Source organism: Chenopodium quinoa, unplaced genomic scaffold (genome assembly GCF_001683475.1).
Source record: "Chenopodium quinoa cultivar QQ74 unplaced genomic scaffold, ASM168347v1, whole genome shotgun sequence".
NCBI lineage: Eukaryota > Viridiplantae > Streptophyta > Magnoliopsida > Caryophyllales > Amaranthaceae > Chenopodium > Chenopodium quinoa.
This window is the reverse complement of record NW_018743510.1, coordinates 2915497-2935226: the sequence shown is the minus strand read 5'-3', so window position 1 is coordinate 2935226 and position 19730 is coordinate 2915497. Positions and strand designations below refer to the sequence as shown.

The 19730-nt window shown below is 36.5% G+C and overlaps 1 protein-coding gene across 2 annotated transcripts; it reads right to left on the bottom strand.

Moving 5' to 3' along the window:
- Window positions 1-203: 203 nt before the first annotated feature.
- Window positions 204-4108, bottom strand: LOC110739724. Of its 2 annotated transcripts, none has more exons than XM_021920194.1 (5): window positions 3956-4108; window positions 2560-2799; window positions 2375-2456; window positions 668-746; window positions 204-533 (listed from the first exon to the last, which is right to left on the bottom strand). In XM_021920194.1, exons 1-5 carry the CDS (start codon window positions 3968-3970, stop codon window positions 467-469), a joined length of 483 nt encoding a protein of 160 aa, XP_021775886.1. In that variant the 5' UTR covers window positions 3971-4108; the 3' UTR covers window positions 204-466. The 2 variants fall into 2 exon arrangements, with proteins under 2 accessions (XP_021775886.1, XP_021775885.1); XM_021920193.1 differs by having other exon boundaries at window positions 3953-4098.
- Between the last annotated feature and the right edge of the window lie 15622 nt (window positions 4109-19730).

Genomic DNA, 19730 nt, shown 5'->3' with positions numbered 1-19730 from the left:
TGGTAACACCATGTATCACTGTTGCATCAATATGATTTGGCGCCACATCATCGCTATGTGTCACCCTTACGTGTCACCTTATATGTGTCATCATTCTAAAACTTTTCATATGTGTAACTTTCATATTTAATTTTTCTCTAAAAGATAACTTCTAAGTAATTATTGTACAATAATAAACTACAAATTAATTTGTAAGAAATTAATCACATACTAATGGTTGTTGATTCCATAAATGGTATGAGTAATTTTCTAGATTAAATACCAGTTAAGCAATTGCACAGAGTAATATTTACATGTATACTACTGCATCTCGCATCACCCGAATCACAAACTAGTTTTTACAGAAATATCATGAGAAAAGGAAGGTCCCGTTTGTTGAATGCATACATAGCACACTGATGGGCACAAACTTCAAAGGATTCGCTCCACATTATCCATTAAATTTGTGCTCAAAATGAGAGCTTGATCAAGACTCCTGAGCAGTGTTCTGCTTTGCAATGATAGAAGAAAGTTGCTTCTCAAATTCTACCAGACTGCAGAAATGTTGCGATATACAGGGAGAAAAGGGGTGAGTATAAAAAATGCAGTATACATTGAACATCATAATACTTAGTGGAGATGGACACATGCATGATAACAATCAAGCAAGACATGCAACAGTACTAACATCTCATATTTGCGCAAAGCTTCCAGTCGTTTCACATGATAAAGGTCACTGTCTTCAGGCACGTTTGTCAATGGATTAGCTGTCAAATGATACCAAGAAGAAAATAATCAGCATAGATAAGAAGTAGCTTACCAGAGTCGGTGTACATGATCCTAGCTTCGCCCAATTCAGAACTGTGATGTACTTTATTATTATCACGGGGGTGTTAGAGCAGAACAAATTGTGTCCAACATAGAAACTTGGAGTTCGAATTTTTCTATAATCCTCTTAGCAGAGTTGCAGTATGAAAAAGCAAGAAGCTATCAGTGGTAGATGTTTAATGCAGACTCCAAAACCAAAGAAAGAGGCAAGATAATTATAAGTCTCCTTGATTCAGACAACAGGAAGCAAAAACTTAAAAGAGTGAGCATGGAGAAAAAAAAAATCTTTAAGCAGCCAGCAGGTGAAGCAAGGATTGCCATGGATTCTTCAAGTAAATAAAAAGTAACAAGGGGATATTGAGCAATCACCAGTCTAAGGAACTAAATAAGAAGATCTTGCTTGCCTAATGCCTACAAGGTCAATAATGAAAGAAATTTGATCATCTTTAGAAATCTAGCAGAGACTTAAATAATTCTCGGACTGTTAATTAGTCTTATTCAAGCAAAGAAGCTGCAATGTAGTGGAGCGCATAAAAAGTGCAAAGGTCTCAAAAGTTAATCTTGCTCGTTAGCTAGCAGTAAGATGTGGAAGAAAATAATTTCTATTTCTCAAAAATCTTGCTCATTTCTTGTATTGAATGTTGTCACAGTATATATAAAAATAAATATTATATGAAAGAAAGGGGGGAGAAAAAAAAAAACCTACAACCAAGAATACCTTAATAGTTAATACTATCAGCAGTAAAGTTGATCGATATTAAAGATCTTAAAGCACAAGAGGAACAGTTAATTAAGGAATGTAATTTTTAGTATAATAAAACAACTCTACATGAGCTTGCTCACATGGACAGACCAATTAATTTGTCAATACTGGTTCACAAGAGTCAATTCCCTGAGTTTTATCCATAACTTTGCAGCAACAGTCAATATCTTAGATAAAAATATAGCTGGAAGGTTGCTGCTGCTACCAGATGTGTTCAGACTTCAGAAGAAAACAAAATTTACTCGAGCTAAAAAGAAAAATGTAGCAAACAATAAAAGTTAACATATTAACATAATATAATGATGTATCGTATCCAAATGGCCACAGAAGTGTTCAATGGCCATAACAAATTAACGATATCCAAAGATTATAGGAAAGCACTGTATTTCAATTATATTGTAATTCGAAACCATTGATAGCTCGATTTGTAGGGGCTGAGGAAGATGAAAAAGGAAAATTGGCATTTATAATCTACTGCATACAGATCTCTATGCCTTAAAGTTTAAATAAACATACAGAGGAAAAATAATCCATCAGTTCCTTGCAACCTTAAATCATTAGAAAATAAATTATAATAACATTAGTTTATTAGAGATGATGATCAAAGTATGGGAGGAACAGAGAATCCAAGAGCATATATCAGAAATGGAATAACAAGTTCCCAATCCATGTTAATTCTCAAGTAATTGATAAAAAAAAAAACAGAGACATGAATCATGGATGACATCATGACAGTGTCATCCTCAAACAATATAATTGAAGCAATCTAAAAGAGAACATATATGCTAACTAGGAGAAACATACAAGTAATTGTGGCTGGCAGTTTTGGCACATTGGGATGCTCAACACTCAAGGGAGCTGATTCACTAGGCTTCTGCTGCCCACCCTATCCAACAAATTTCAAAAGCAAGTACACACGCATGAGCAAATAGCTTAAGGTTACACATGCATGAGCTGATAAAAATGGAAGCAAGAAATGATATAATTACATTCCGTTTCTTCAGTATCTTCATATGACATTTTTTGATGTAGTGCATCAAATGATAACGAGAATGTCTTGAGCCCAACTCTTCATTGACCTCAGGATTTGCAGCCAACCAGTCAGAAATGTCTTTGGACTTAATAACCTCATCCAAATCCAATGCTTCCAACCAAGAATAAACAGGACGCCACTGATCTGTACGTTGAAACCGAGCTGGATTTTCACCCCGGTTAGCTTGTTTATCCTCCTGTTAAAAATGTCCACATGATATTATAATATTCCAACAAGTGTTAAGTAATAGTCAGCTAATGATATATAGAGTAGAAGAACAATAAGGGTAAAAAAATAATAAACATATAAGGTCTGGGATAAATATAATAGGTAGTAGAAAGTTTTATATCTTGTTCTCATTTTGTCAGGAGGGCTCTAGAAGGAAATGTAGTGTTGCAACTTAATCAACTAACTTCCATATATAAAGGTAAAACAGAAATCCTCATGTATTAAAGTTTCTCATGTGATATAAGGTAAGTCATAAATTACTCCAAGGTCAGTAAATTTCAGGGTTCCCAAAGAATCAATTGAATCTTGTCTTATGCTCTGCACTTCTGCAGGTGTAATGTAAGTACACAAGAAGTTTGAACCATTTCTTCCATTTGCTTGGGTAGCTACCTCACGGAAAATCGGTTTAGCTAATGTTGGTCCTTCATATATCTTAATTTTCATAATAGCTTAACTAGTGTATATTATAATTTCAGATGGACCGAACCGCAACAAAAACAGTTCTTCTTCACAACTCATTTTTAGTGTATTCCATAAATAACTCCATGATTTAAAGCTATTCATAAACAATATTTGAGCTATTATCAATAAGGTTAGCGCCGGTCTGATTGTTACAGCGCGATATCCTCCGATTATCGTGTTAACTGAGTTCAAAAACGAAATTGGAACACAATTACTGCTAATAAACGAACCCCATCGTATCACAACTCATAATATTTCATTGTAATTTGACATAAATTATTTCATAAAATACCTAGAATATCAAATTACCCTCTTAATTATATCAATCAAGAATTAAAAAATAATAATAATAACGATTGTCCAACAATTGTGTACCATGTATAAATTAAGCAACAGAATTTAGGTTTCAATTTAAAACCAACGGCTAGAAATTGACGTTGCAAATTGGCCTAAATCATCAATTTTCCTAATCAAATCAGCAAAAAAAAAGGCTCATAAATTAGGTACATTTTCTTAATCAAATTTGTAAGAAAAATGCTCATAAATTAGGTTGCACTACCATTAATAACATCAAAAGTCATATAATTCCACAAAAAACCAGTAAAAAGTAAGAAGGAATAAAAAGACCAAAATAAAGAGAGATGAAAAGAGAAACTAACCACCTTCATTTCACTCATGCATGCTCTCGCACCACAAAGATTTGGGATTTTTGTAAACCCTAAAATGTGTGAGTAACAAATTAAGGAAATTTATAAACGTTGAAGGTTTTTTTTTTTTTAATATCCCTAACTTTCACAAAGTTTAAGAAAAGTTTTATACAAGTATATCCCTAAAATTAGCACTGTCAAAAACCGAACCGAACCGGTGAAACCGAACCGATCCGAATAAGAACCGAACCGATTAAAAACCAATTTTTTGAAACCGAAAACCGACCCGAACCGCATTTTAGTAAACCTGAAACCGAACCGATCCGAGTAATGTTAAACCGTTTTAGAACCGAACCAAATCTAAACCGAACTGGAAAGGAAACCGAACCGAAAATAAACCGAACCGTTTCTAACCCGAAACCGTTTAAACTGGCATAAAAACCGTTATAAACCGAACCGTTTACAAACCGAACCGTTTACAAACCGAACCGTTTACAAACCGAACCGTTTACAAACGTTTATAAACCGGACCGTTTATAAACCGAACCATTTATAAACCGAACTGTTTATGAACCGAATCCTTATAAATCGAACCGTTTACAAACTACTTACTACTAGGAGTGGTTATTGGGTGGGTCAGTGTGGGTCGATGCAGATCATTTACGAAGTGAGTCGGTTGCAGGTCAAGATGAATATTTAGCGGGACATAAATAATAACCAATAACTCAAGATAAAAAAAGGAACAACATATCAATATGTAATGTGACTAAAACTATTAATACTTGTTCTATGAGATTAAAACATTTTAGCAATGAAGCAACACAATATATATTAAGCATCACTAGTTCACTACAATACAACATCCATGTCTTCTTAATTAGATGCAAAACTTTCATCTATCACTTCTTTACCAATTTCAAGGACGTCTTCTTCAATATCACAATCATAACCACGTAACCAATTTTGTGTGGTCACCAACGCCTCAACATTCTTAGGCAAAAGCGCACTCCTATACTTGTTTAAAATACGACCACCCATGCTAAAAGAAGACTCTGAGGCTACCGATGTAATAGGAATGGCCAAAACATCCCTAGCCATAACAGCTAATATGGGGTACACACTACTTTGAGATTCCCAATACTTAAGAACATCGTACTTCTGCCCTTCATAAATTGGTTGTCGAGGAGTACACAAATAAGAATCAATCTCCATCGATGGCCGATTTGATGTGTCATCCTCCTCATCATCATCATTATCAACATACTAGAAAAGTTCAAACAAAATGCTTTTATTAAATAATAAAATTAAAACATAAAATTATTAATTTTGTAAACCACAATAATCAGAAATTGATTACCTTGAATATATCATCATCCAAGTGACTATTTGAATTTTCGATAACAGCTGGGATGGAGGGTGGAGCATTTGTACTTGATGTAAAACCGGAAGACAAAGAAGAATAAAAGTTATACAACTCCAAAAGAGCATCTTTAATCACCTTCGCCTTTTCAACACATGCCTCATCAACATAAAGCACTTTTAACATCTTCATCACTCGAACAAGCTTATAACGAGGATCAAGAACAATAGCAATTGATAGGATCAAACTATATTCATCCCAATAGCCCTCAAACTTTTCAAGCATAACTTTGCCATGGGTGTTTAGGATCTATATGGGCTTTACTTATTGTGTGCTCAATTTTTAAAACACTAGCAAAATACAAATTTGCAGTAGGATATTCTGAACCAGAAAATAACACAGTGATTTCATGAAATGGCTTTAGGAAATTACATATTTTAGTAAGGGTATCCCATTCATCATTCGAAAGTTTGAATTCATAACCTATAAACCTATCAATAACCAATTTCAAGGCTTCCTTTGCTTCCAAAGCTTTTCGAATCATCGTATATGTGGCATTCCAACGAGTCACAACATCAAGACGTAACTTTCCATTAAACACACAGTTAACCTCATGAAGAGCATGCTCAAATTGAGTGAGTCTAGAATCTGAAGAATCAATATATTTACAAACCTCACGCAATTTTTGAACACTACTATCAACTTCTTTTAAACCTCTTTGAACAATAATGTTCAAGACATGAGCTGAACATCGAATATGAAAAAATTTACCATTACAAGGAAGAGGAGAAGTCAACATTAAATCTTTCTTCAAAAGGTTAACCATAACATCCATGGATCGAGCATTATCAACAGTCATTGCAAAAGCTTTACCCTGAAGGTTCCACTCCCCAATAAGTTTTAACACAAATTTTTCTACCTCAACACCAGTATGAGGAGGACCACAATATCTAAAATTCAGAATTTTAGACCTAAGACACCAATTTTTATCAACATAATGTGCCGTTAAAGTAAGATAACCTCGATTAGTACATGCTGTCCATAAGTCACAAGTGAAGCTAACTCTACCTTCAATTCCCGAAAAAGATTGCAACAACAAAGACTTAAACTTATCATGCTCATCAATACAATGTTTCAAAATAGTGTTTCTACACACATGATTCACGTTGGGGTTCAAATTCGTAAAAACTTCCCTAAGGCCATGATGCTCCACAATACTTAAAGGATAGGAATGCAAAATTATAGCTCTAGCAAGCAATTGTAAATGACGTGTTTGATTAAACAGGAGCTCAACACCACTTTCATGATTTCCAGGATGGTGTGGATTTTTATTCATGCATGTCTTAGTATGAGCTTTACAAGTTGAAGTACCAGCATTACCTGGAGTTTTATATTCATTACCGCAAACATTGCATCGAGCATATTTTATCGGAGCAAGACCAACCATCTTATCAAAAAAGGTGTAATACCTCCAAACATCTGATGTTCGTCCACGCTTACTACCACTAGTGGTACGTTGAGTAGAATCTTGATTCTGAACAGTAGAATCTTGATTCTTTACAGTAGAATCCTCATCAAAACCAATAAACTCTTGCTCCATTGCTGAAAAAACAAAAACACAACAGTATAAATCAAGTGAAAAAAAAGGCAAATTAAGGGCAAATAAAAAAAAATAGGCAAATTAACACAGCAGCTCCGGACCTGCTTGCTTCAAGCAAAGCACACCAGCAACCTAGCCCAGCAACAGACAGACAACACAGCCCAGCTAACACAAGACGACAGCAAAACCACAGCTGCAATACCCTAGAAAACCAGCAGCAACCAACCCCAGCACCCAGCCTGCAGCAGAGACATCAACTAGGATAGCACAAACCATGGCCAGAAAGACTCTGCTCTGAACAGGGCAGAAAACACCCAGCAGATCCTACAATCTAGCCTTGTACATCTAGCAGATCTGGCCAGACATTAGAACAGCAGCAGCACAGGACAAACCCTAGCTAGTACTACATGCTCTAAGCTGAGGTAGTCCATCTACAATTCAGTCCTAAAATATACTAAACACTATTAGACAACTCCTATCTGAATGCACTTGCACTTTTGCAACAAAACAAAACCCAAACTTAAATCAAAAAATCCTGCTAGCATTCAGCATTAACCCACATAAACAGAAACACTAATGAGAGAACAATGCAGCTGATAGAACAAAGGATAGCATTCAGTATATTTGAAGACTAATAGAGCATTATAGACAAAGCCATACATTTTAAATGCTCAACAAACAGCAAACAGTCACAAAGGCAGACCAGCAACAACACAGCAGCCTGAAAAAAACCAAGCACAATTAATAACACGAAAAGAAACCACGAGCATGAATAAGGTAACCAAATCAACTCAATTGTTGCTCATGGTACTACAACCACAACCCTGATCAGAACTGAGCATAGCCAAAGCTGGTAAGGCCAGAACACCTCACAAATAGATATAACAAAAAATGAACAACAAGAACAATAAAATTAAAAAATCAGAAATTAAATGAACAACAAGAACAATAAAATTAAAAATTACATAAACAACATCAAAAAATCAGAAATTATATGAACAAATCAGAAATTATATGAAATTATATGAACAAATCCGAATTAAAAATCAAAAAATAAAGACATGCAAATCTTGCAAACAACGAATCAGCAACATAAAACCGAAATGAAAATAAAAAAATTAACATAAAATTACCTTTGAGCAGTGACGGCTTGAAGGAGAGGAAGATTTGAAGATGGAGAACTGGAGAATGAAAAAAAAAACGAGAATGGAGAGATCGAAAAAAAAATCGAAAAAAACGAAACGAAAACAAAAACAATTAACTAAAATTTACCTTTGAGCTATTGAAGGCTAAGAGTTCAGAGCTTGAGAGTTGAGAACTTGAGAGTGAGTGAGGATTCAACGCTTCGATTTGAGGATGAAGAAGAAGAACGGTGAATGCTGTGGAATGAAGAGGATGAATGAAGAGGATGAATGAAGAACCTAATTGCCTTTCAGTCTTTCACAGTTTCACGTTTCACTTTTTTTTTTTTTTTTTTTTTTTCTCTTTTGCATAATATATGAACCACATGTTTATTTAATTATTAAAGAATCAAAATATCTAAATTCTAAATCTAAAATGTGTTTTTCCTTTTGGTTTTTGGAGGGAAATTTCCCACCATATTTTGTTGAAATTGTCAACCAAAAAAATGAAATTAATTTTCCACTTTGTAAAAATCAAAATTTTTAATTTTATTTTAATAACATTAAACAAACTTTTATACAATTAATTAATTACATGACTTAAAAAAAAAACTAATTACATTTCTCGGATCCCGATAAAACGATATTCACCTTCATAATATCAGCTTTTATAATTTTTTTTAACACACACATTAAAATATTAAGTTCTTTAAATTATAAAATATGAATCGGTTAGCGTGTAATTTCTAGGCGTTGCGATTAATAAAAAATCGAAAATTGTTTAATAAATAATGATGTCGTATCTTAGAGAGTTAGAAGTACTACGGATTTGTTATATGGTTATATTTATATCAGTTTAGTTGTACCTATAAGCATTACACTTGTAATAGTGTAAACTTATAAATGATATAGTTGACTAGTAGATTAGTACATAAATACAAATTACTTAATTAGATATGAGTTATGTCTACATGAGTGATTGACTAATATGACTATATGAGCAATTGTCAATTTAGCATAGCTGCATAACAGATTAGCAGCGTACTAGACTATCATACTCGGTAATATACTAATACCATTTCAGTATTTGATCTACTAGACTCAAGTTAAAAGTTACTCTTTCTGATTAACTTGTTAGTCTAATTAAGTAATTACTAATTACTAATTAGTGACTTAAGCCTTAAGGGTAAACCAGTAAAGGATATACAAAAATATAATAATCTTATGTTTCTCATCCCTTTATACTAATAATATCTAACTATGAGAATATGAGATGGTTATATGTTATGTATCTGTATAATCGATTGAAGGAATCAACATTACCTTCTTCTTCATTAATGTTTTCTTTCATTATACAAATCAAACTACTCTGTAATATCTTCATGTATAACTTTATGCAAATATATAATGATAAACGAGTCTTAATTATCAGTCTTGTTGACTAATTAAGTATCGAATACCAAATTGCAAATTTCGATGTCACAACAACTCATCAAATCATGATTATGACACTATTAACTAAATGATCAAATCAGAAGCAGATAATAATCTGATAGTAAAACAATAATACATTAATGCACTAAACTTTTATAATCTACTTCATAATAAACTAGTAAGATCAGTATAGCTAAACTTAAATCATAACATGATATGTATTTATAAAATTAATGAGAATTTGCATATAATATGATGCCTCAATATGAAGTGATGAAGTCTCGGCTTGATATAAAACTTGTTAACTAGCAAAAAGTTAGAAAGTAGTACAAAATTTTTTGAAATCAAAAACAGACTCGAACCGTAATTTAGTAAATCTGAAATAAAACCGATCTAAATAATGTTAAATCGTAGAAGAACCAAACCCGTGAACGAACCGAACCAGTTATAACCGAACTAAAATAAAACTAAACCAAAAAACAACCGAACCGTTTCCAACCTGAAACTGTTTGAACCGGGATAATAACCATTTACACCGAACCGTTAACAAACCGCAACCCGTCTGCACCGAACCGTTTACTACCTGGAATTTTTACAACCCGCACCGTTTACAAACCGAACCGAATTTAAACCGGGTTAAAAACCATTTACACCGAACCGTTAACAAACCGCAACCCGTCTGCACCGAACCGTTTACAACCCAAACCAAATTTAAACCGGGTTAAAAACCGTTTACACCGAACCGTTAACAAACCGCAACCCGTTTGCACCGAACCGTTTACTACCCGGATCGTTTACAACCCGGACCGTTTACAACCCGAACCGAATTTAAACCGGGTTAAAAACCGTTTACACCGAACCGTTAACAAACCGCAACCCGTTTGCACCGAATCGTTTACTAACCGAACCGTTTATAACCCGAACCGAATTTAAACCGTTCAAGAATAAACCGAAACCGAACCGAACCGATAATTATTTAAACCGAACCGAAACCGACCCGTAAGACATTTGAACCGATTTCAAACCGACCCGATTTCAAACCGAACCGATTTCAAACCGAACCGAAACCGAACTGTCAAACCGTTTTGACAGTGCTACCTAAAATTGTTTGTAAACTTATTTGCCCTCGTGATATTAACGGCCTTTTTTTGAACAATTGAACTCTTACACAGTAGGGTTAAGCAAAAATTTGAGTACTCCACATTGGAATAGAAACTAATTAGGAATTGGTGGTCCGAAACTGGAATTGGACCGGTGGTTCCAATTTCAGGTAATAAATTAAGGAACTAGTTACAACCGGTTCCAATTCCAATTCTTAATGACCCGGAATTGGTTGGGTACGCGATAACCCAATATATATATTAAACTAAATATATATTTAAAGAAACAAAAATATGTTTAATGTATCTAGTTAGTAATAAAATTTTAAAAAAAATATTATTAATACCAAACATAAATAAAATAGATTTTTTTTTTTTTTGAAAGAAGCTCGGGCATCATATTTTATCAATTTCCGCCAAAGTTAAAATACTTTGTGCAAAGGAGCCAATACAAATATACTCATAGTTACTACCCGTATCCCACCTTAGCCGTCTCTTTCAGCAAGGAGAACAGCGCTTAACGCATGATCAGAGACGGCCAGGTACATGTAGAGTACTTCTTTGGGCAAAGGGCTGACCAGCCTCGGCAAGGAATGCAAGTGAACTTTCAATTTCTGGAAGGCGGCCTCAGCATCCGGCCCCCATTCAAACCTTGCCTTTTTCTTAATTGCCTGGAAAAAGTATAGGCATTTGTCGCCTGATCGGCTTAGAAATCTTCCCAAGGCCGCCAGACAACCTGTTAACTTCTGAACCTCTCGGATGGTACGAGGCGACTGCATGTCAATGACCGCCTGCACCTTCTCAGGGTTCGCCTCTATTCCTCTCTGATTGATAAGGAATCCGAGAAATTTCCCAGACTCAACTCCAAAGACACATTTCTTGGGATTGAGCATGACATGGTGCCGCCTAAGTGTGGCGAAAGTTTCTCGGAGGTCCGACAGATGATCTTTCTGAAGTTTAGACTTGACAATCATATCATCAATATATGCCTCGACATTTCTCCCAATTTGATCAAAGAACACAGTGTTTATCATTCGCTGGAAAGTGGCCGGGGCATTCTTAAGACCAAACGACATGACCGTGTAACAATATAACCCCTGATCAGTGACGAAGGCCGTCTTCTCCTGATCTTTCTTCCATAAAGGAATTTGATGGAAACCAGAGTAGGCGTCCATAAAGCTCATCAAAGCATGGCCGGCTGTTGAGTCGACCAGGTTATCAATTTTAGGCAGAGGGTAACTGTCTTTGGGGCACGCCTTGTTTAAGTCTGTGTAGTCTACACACATTCGCCAGGTGCCATTCGGCTTTTTAACAAGCACCACATTTGCAACCCAGTCTGGGAAGTAACATTGCCGAATGAACCCTGCATTTAGTAATTTTTTAACTTCGGCGGCTGCCGCCTGACTTCTTTCTTCGCCATGGTTCCGCTTCTTCTGCCGTACCGACTTCTTTTTTGGATCCACGACCAGTTTATGTACCGCCAGATCAGGACTAATGCCTGGCATTTCATGGACTTCGAATGCAAAGATGTCCTTGTATTCTTTCATTAGTTTGTGAAAGTCGTCACCTAGGTCTCTCAGAGCAGTCGTCCCAACTTTGACTGTTCGGTCAGGACGCGAGTCGTCTAAGATCAGGTCCGTATGCTCACCAGCCGGTTGAGGGCAGAATTCATCCGACCGCTCCTCTGCCAATGATTGCTATTTTCTGTCTTTTCTTGCGGCCCCCGTCTGGGATGTCTTTCTCTTCTTGCCGCCTGCTTCTTGAACAGGCGCACTCTCCTTGACATTGTCAAGGTCTATTTTTCCACCACTCGACCCAGTGGCCATAACAGTGGGCTTGACATCCGAGAGATAGCACTCTCGGGCCATCTTCTGATCTCCCCTTAGGGACCCGACTGTTCCATTATCCCTCTCAAACTTGAGCAACATAAGAGATGGGATTATAACAACCTTGGAATTATTCAGGGTTGGTCGTCCCAGAATCATGTTGTAGGCCGAGACTTCTTCTACTACCAGGAACCGGACTACCATGTGTCGTCCTTTCCCTTTTTCGCCGAGGCGGATGGGTAAATCCACTCGTCCCACTGGGTGGACGACTCCTCCTCCAAACCCTACTAAAGGGTGGGATGCCGGATGTATGCAATCAGTTTGATATTTTAGTTTCGACAGACATTTGCTACTGATGAGATCTGAGGAGGTTCCGGTATCTATGAGGATTCGGCCAACTCTCTGGTTGGCAACTTTACATTCAATAACGATTGGGTCGTCATGCGGCCCTCTTACCCCTCCTAGATCTTCTTCAGTGATGACAATCTCAGGAAATGAATATTTGGAGGGCCGTTCTTGGTGAACGGAATTTACATCTAACCGTCTGATATTGTCTTTGTTGCCCCTAATAGTGGGGCCGCCTCCTGAGAAGCCGCCTGCAATGGTGTAGACGACTGCATCATCTGTATCGGAGCTGTCGGCCTGTTGATTCTTTTTGGCCGACTGCTTTTTTGAGGAAGTGTTCCCCGTAGATTTCTTGACATAAGTGTCAAGATCACCTTGCTCAGCCAGGCGGTCCAGATACCGCATGAGACTGATGCATTCATTGGTGTGATGACCAACATCTTCATGATAAGCACAAAATTTTTCTTGGTTCCGGTTGTTTGCAGAACCCTTCATGGGGACCGGCTTCTCAATTGAGATCCGTCCCTTGATTTCCTTTAGGATAAACTGGCTATCTTTGTTAAACGCATACTTTGGGGAGTATGGTTTGAATTCTTTTTTCTTTTTCTGGGCCGGCTGTTTAGAGGAATCAGCCGCCCAGACCTCTTTTCTCTTCTCGTCTTTGTTTGACGACTGTTTCTGTCGTCCTTCTCTTTTGTCGGACCTTTTCCCGTCTGACTGTTTTACCGTACTACAAAGATCAGTCGCCTGTATATAGGCTTCCGCTTCAATCAAGGCCTCTTGAAGAGTCGCCACCCTCTTTCGGACCAAATCAAATTTGAAGGTCGACCCGTCTTTGAGACCTTTGAAAAAGTCAGTATAGGCTACTTCATCCGGTAACCCTTGAATCTGTATTCTCATCAGGTTAAACCGCCTGATGTAAGAACGAAGCCCCTCCTTCTCGCCCTACTGAATTGTTCCTAAATCAAGGGTCGTCTTCTTCGCAGGGATGTTCATGGCGAAGTTGGAGGTGAATAAGTAAGCAAGCGTCCTGAAGCTATTTACACAACCAGTCGGCAGGTTGCCGAACCATTGTTGTGCGATTCCTTTGAGAGTCGCTGGGAAACACTTGCACCAAGTGGGATCATCCAACCCTTGAAGGTACATCAGGTTGGTGAATGCCATCAGATGGTCTTCTGGGTTAGTAGTGCCGTCATAGGCGCCTACTAATACATTTTTCACTTTGGCCGGCTGAGCGGCTTCAGTAATTTCCTTGGAGAAGGCCGACGACTGTTCGCCAAGTCTAAGCAACCGTAGCTGCCAGTCCATAGGTTGGACGTGTTTTGCTGCATGTCCACCAAACGGAGGTGGCTGTATAAAATACTGTTGTTGCGGTACAAACAGTAAGTTTGGTACCGCCTGGTCGCTATGATAGCCGGACTGACGGGAGGTGCCGCCTGACTGACTCTCATGATACGACTGAGTATGCCTCATCGAGGTATTTCGCAGACTGTCTTGGAAGTTTGAAGTAGAGGCCGACTCTGACAATCGGTCACTCTTCTTCTGCTCTAGCAGTAGCCGAGCGTCTATGTATGTTTTCTTCGACCCGTCCTCCTGAACATGACGAACATGTTTCCTATTTCCTGGAGTAGGAAAACGGTATTTTGTGAAATCAAGGGCAGGTGGCTCCCGCTTCCTAGATTTAGGATGAGGAGTCGCCTCTCGCCCTTGAACTGGCTTCCTCTTCTGTGAAGTGGAGGGTTTCTTAGCCGACTGCTCCTTGTCCAGAGCAGGCGGCTTCTTGTTGATCAACTCTTGAATTTCTCTCTTGAAGTCCCTCATGAAGGTCATGAGTTCACTCCTTGTGATGGGAGCAGACCCATCAGTCGGCTGCTGCCGAACAGGCGGTGCGCCTGCTGGCTCGCTTCTAGTTTGAAGATGTTCCCGTTCCCTCCTTTCGGTATGACGGGTACGTCGGGCCCTTAGGGTCCCGTCTGAAGCTGTGTGAGCTTCAACTTCAAATTCATTCTCAGTATCGTGGTCCGACTGAACTAGAGGGTCGTCCAAGGGACGTCTCTCTTCAGGAGTCGGTACAAACGTGGATGCCATCTCAGAAGTACTCTCCCCACAAACGGCGCCAAATGTTTCGGGGTTTTTTGATGTCCTGCGGGAGAGTTACAATTCCGAGACTGGAACCGGACGCCTGTACCTGCAAAACAACGGAGACTCCTTGTGGTGGGAGCTCCGCCTCCAATGATCAAGTTAGTACTTGTTTGAGGAGTAATAAATGCGGAAAGTAAAGGTGGGAGATCTGGTTCCTCTAGGGGAGGAGTGATCAATGTGTTTAGACTTCTCTAGGTAAGAGTCATTAATAGCTGAATTTTTAGCGTAATCTCCCTTAATGAGGATTAAGGGAGGTATTTATAACCTTGGGAAACGTGCCAATCCTAGGTTTAGGTTAACCTAGGGCTGATTGGGTTTCCCTCGGAAGTTGGGCCTGGGTGGCCGGTTTCTCCATTAGGCATGGAGTATGCCACGTGTCATGACATAATAGGTGCAAGGTGGACGAATAAGCGTGTGCCACGTGGCAAGCCCTGGCAGTTCCAACTGGGGGACACTTGGCAGGACCTGATTGGCCCACGTGGCGCATTCCGATTGGTAGGAGCAAAATCCCCTAATCACTTACCATTAAGGTAAACAAGGCGAACCAAAACAAATAGGAAATACGGATTAGCAAAACATGCTAAGTACATTAAGTGCAAGATAAGTAAACTCAATTTATTAGCAAACATGCTTTTAAATCGATTCCAATATTTATTTCAATATTTTCAAGCTCATAATTCAAACCAATTCTCAAGTTTCTCAAAACTATTCCAATAACGCAATAATTCAATAATAGTGATTAATAAATCAATTTCTCTCCTAAGTGTGCACACCCCCCAAATTAGTTTCTTTATATTAAAAAGCTATCATTGACGAAATACTCAGTCATACAAAGTCCAAAGTCTTATCTACCAAATCCGCATAGTGGAATTAATATAATAATGCTTGTAAAGCCACTTTAATAATAATAATTCAATAATTTCTCTTTAACTTATTAAATCCTCAAAACTCCTTTTTATTTAATTCAAACATGTTTTTAAATCCAAACCTTTTAAACATGATAATTAAATAAATCATTCAAAACATAATATTAAAAATCCATTCTCAAACATATTTATTTTAAACATGAATTCTCAAGATCATTTCATAAATCATAATATTCAATTTAATTCAATCATACAAAATATGCTATTCAATCCAATCAATCTTAAAAGTATCTAACCACCTAAACGTACCTTGATCCTCGATCAAGCAAAACACAAAGAACCTCAAGCACTCTTATCAAAAACACCATACAATTAAATATAACCTTAATCAATATAAGGTCATCAAATAATCACAACAAATAAAATAAACTCCCAACTCTATGTACATGAACCTTATAAAAATTCTTTTTATAAACTTGAACAATAATATGATTTCATTTAATTTAAAACACCAATAATATTTTTTGTAAAACCATAAAAATAATAATAATAATAATAATAATAATAATAATAATAATAATAATAATAATAATAATAATAATAATACTGCTACTGCTGCTACTATTGCTACTGCTGCTACTACTGCACTACTAACTACTAACTACTACTACTACTACTACTACTACTACTACTACTACTACTACCACTACTACTACTACTGCTGCTGCTGCTGCTGAGAAGAAACGAAAGAAAACTGAAACAAGGAGGAGGAAGAAGGGGCACGACAGGGGCAGCACCACGCCGGCAGGTGGCTGCTGGTGGCCGAAGGTAGTGCCTGGCGTCGGTGCCTGGCCGGAGGTGGTGGCAGCCGGTGGCTGTGGTGGTTGTGGCGCAAGAAAAATCGAGAGAAAAAAAGAAGAGAAACCGTGAGATTAAGAGAGAAAAGAGAGAGTGTTGGTGTGAGTTTTTGGCTTTGATGCATGGGGTATTTATAGGCTTGAGTTTAAGGAATTATGATAAATTGTGTTTATGGAATTACTTGGAAAAAAGAGTTTAGAAAGTTAGGAAAGATTAGTTTATGGTGATTAAAAAATGAAGAATTAAGGTAAGTAGCTTGGTCATGAAATATAAAATGGTAAGTAGGCTTTACTTGGGGAATAATCAAGAAAGATTTAAGGCAAATAAGTTGCATGATCAAATTCTTTGTGAGATGGAAAATAAGAATTAAGGAAATTTAAGGAAGATAATTAAAAATTGAGAAAATACAATTTTATCTCCTTGATAAACAAAATATGTTTATCAAATGGAAAAACTGTAAATAAATAAACAACTTTTTAATAAAAAAAGGACCCCACTATAGTTGATTTATTTACAAATATACCATGAAGATTATAAAATGGAGCCCACAATAGTTGATTTATTTACAAATATGCCATGTTAACTAGGCAAAATTGTTCATTTATTTACAATTTTGCCATTTGATAAATGAATTTTGTTTATCAAGGTGATAAACTGGGGCTTCCTCAATAAAATACAAAATTGCCAAAATAATTTGCCCAAAAATCACCAAGGTGGCCAAAAATTTTGAGCATATCTATGCTCATATTTTCGGCCCTCATAGTTAGATTTTAGGAATTATTTTGCTAGACTTTAAGGATTAAAAATGAGTGTGTAAATAATATATTTTGTTAATAATTAATTAGGAAAATATCAATTTAAAATAAATTTAATTAACTAAGAAAATCATATTTTCTATGCTTAGAAAATCCGAAAATTCTAGCTAATTAATTAGGAATTTTCGGCCCTGTTAAAATAAATAGGAAATACAATTTTGTTTAATTAAAATATTCGAAGGTTTTTAAAATGAAATAAATGGATAATAAATCTTATCCAAAATCCAAAATAATAATCGAGTTTTGAAAATGTTTTCGGTGCCAAAATTTAAATATCATTTTGGCTCCAAAATTCAAATAATAAAATAAATTACTAAAATAACTTTTTTTAGAAAATACTAATTACTTAATTAATAAGAAAATACATTTCAAAAATATGGGGTTAACATATAAAGAGAAGTCGGGCGAGGCTCCTTAGATCTGACTAACCTCGGACATAGCTAGTTATGGCACGCACATTAGCCGCCCTTGGATATACAAATGTTCAAACTGGACTCTATTCTAATACGAAGTAAGAGATGTTTGGTTCGCAAAGTGGTATGGGTTTGAAATCATTAGAGTAGTATCACATATTTGATTTTGTTCTGAATCGAACAAAATATGGTATGAGTCAAATTTTTTTATATAAATACTACATTAGGTTTTGTCATTCTAAACAAATACAAGTACCTCATATATAAATTACTCAACCAAACACCCAAATGTTTTCTTCAATGAGAGAGTGAGGGATAGCTCAAGTGGTTAGAGCTTCCCTCTCGATTTCAGGAGATCTTGGGATCGATTCTCGCCCCCGCCCTAGCTTGTGGCTATCTAAACACTAAAAAAATGTTTCCTTCAATCACTAGTTCGTATTTGTAGGGTGTCGAGCTGTCATTTCCTTTAAAAAAAAAAGGTGTTGAGCTGTCAACTAATTGGGGTAAAAATTGAAAATTTAATTCATCCAACTAAGGCCTTGTTCACTTCACCTTTAAAAAATAATATTTAGTAAAAATAATTTCACTTCAATAAAACTAATTTCAATTCAGCAAAATAAGTTCAGTTCAGTAAATATAATTTCAGTTTAGTAAACATCAGTAACTTTAGAAGAAAAATATTACAGAAAATTAGTAGAAATAATTTCAGTTCAACAAAAATAATTTCAATTCAGCAAAAATAATTTCAATTCAGTAAAAATAATTTAAGGTTAGCAAAAATAATTTCAATTCAGTAAAAATAATTTCAGTTCAGCAAAAATAAGGTGAAGTGAGCGGGGCCTAAATAAGTAATTTGGTCAGATTTTTTTTACAAGAAAAGTAGATTTTTTTTTTCATGAAAATTCAGATTTTTGGATTGAGTCTTAAATAAAAGGGTTTGGATCAAATCAATTAACTATTACTAAAACAAAACATGTTGATGTCATCAATCCCCTTATAAATTTTCCCTCCATATTTATCTATATGATGTCATTAATTTTTTTTTTTGGCCCTTTCCTTTTACTTGCAAGAAACTAGGACCAAGTAGGCTCAAAACTAAAAGTACGAAACTTGACTTTGGCATCAATATTGTTGTATACTCCATACTACTTTTGGATGTTCCCAAATCCCAATGCAACAATTTTTAATAGATATAGATATTGATAGCTAGTTATATACCTCCGTATATTATTAATTGCAACTTTTGTCATTTTATTAAGATGCTTTACATTAGTTGCAACTATTAGATAACTTATTCACAACTCATTAAATTAATAATTTAGCTTATTTAACATAGTTATTCTCCCCCAATTTAATTAACCCAAAATAATTCAATAAAAAAAATCATTCATCAAATCATTCGTAATTCATAATTCATTCATCTTCAAAAATCCATCAGAACACCACCTTGAATATCGACGTCACCGCCCCTGACCACTGCCTTCAATGTTTAGATTTGACCACTGCCTTCAAAATCACCGCCCCTGACCACTCGAAATTCAATGGTGTTCCTCTTTTTCTCTTTAAGAAAATTGTTTAGATCTGATGGTTTGAGGAGTTCGTGGTTTGATTTCGGGATGCGTGGCGGTTCGAGATGGTTTAAGGGAGGCTTTGAATTGGACTAGGGCTAGTTTCGGGATGTTTCGTGGTTTAATTTCGCTTTGGGGTTGTTGTGTTCGTGGGGGTGGGGAGTTTCGTGAGTGGTTTTGGGCTTCGGCGATGGTGAGCTTTTGACGATGGTTTGGGTTTCGGCGATGGTGGGTTTGGGTTTAGGGGTTGTCGGCGATGGTGAGCTTCGATTTGGGTTTCGGCAATTTTGAGCTTGGATTTAGGGGTTGTCGGCGATGGGGGGTTTGGGTTGTGAGGTCGTC

What these genes read in the sequence shown, in the direction of transcription:
- LOC110739724 (XM_021920193.1), bottom strand. An exon ending in AGATACTGAAGAAACGGAAT is followed by an intron (nt 2,457 to 2,559) that starts GTAATTATATCA and finishes TTTGTTGGATAG; the next exon opens with GGTGGGCAGCAGAAGCCTAG. An exon ending in GCTTTGCGCAAATATGAGAT is followed by an intron (nt 534 to 667) that starts GTTAGTACTGTT and finishes ACATTTCTGCAG; the next exon opens with TCTGGTAGAATTTGAGAAGC.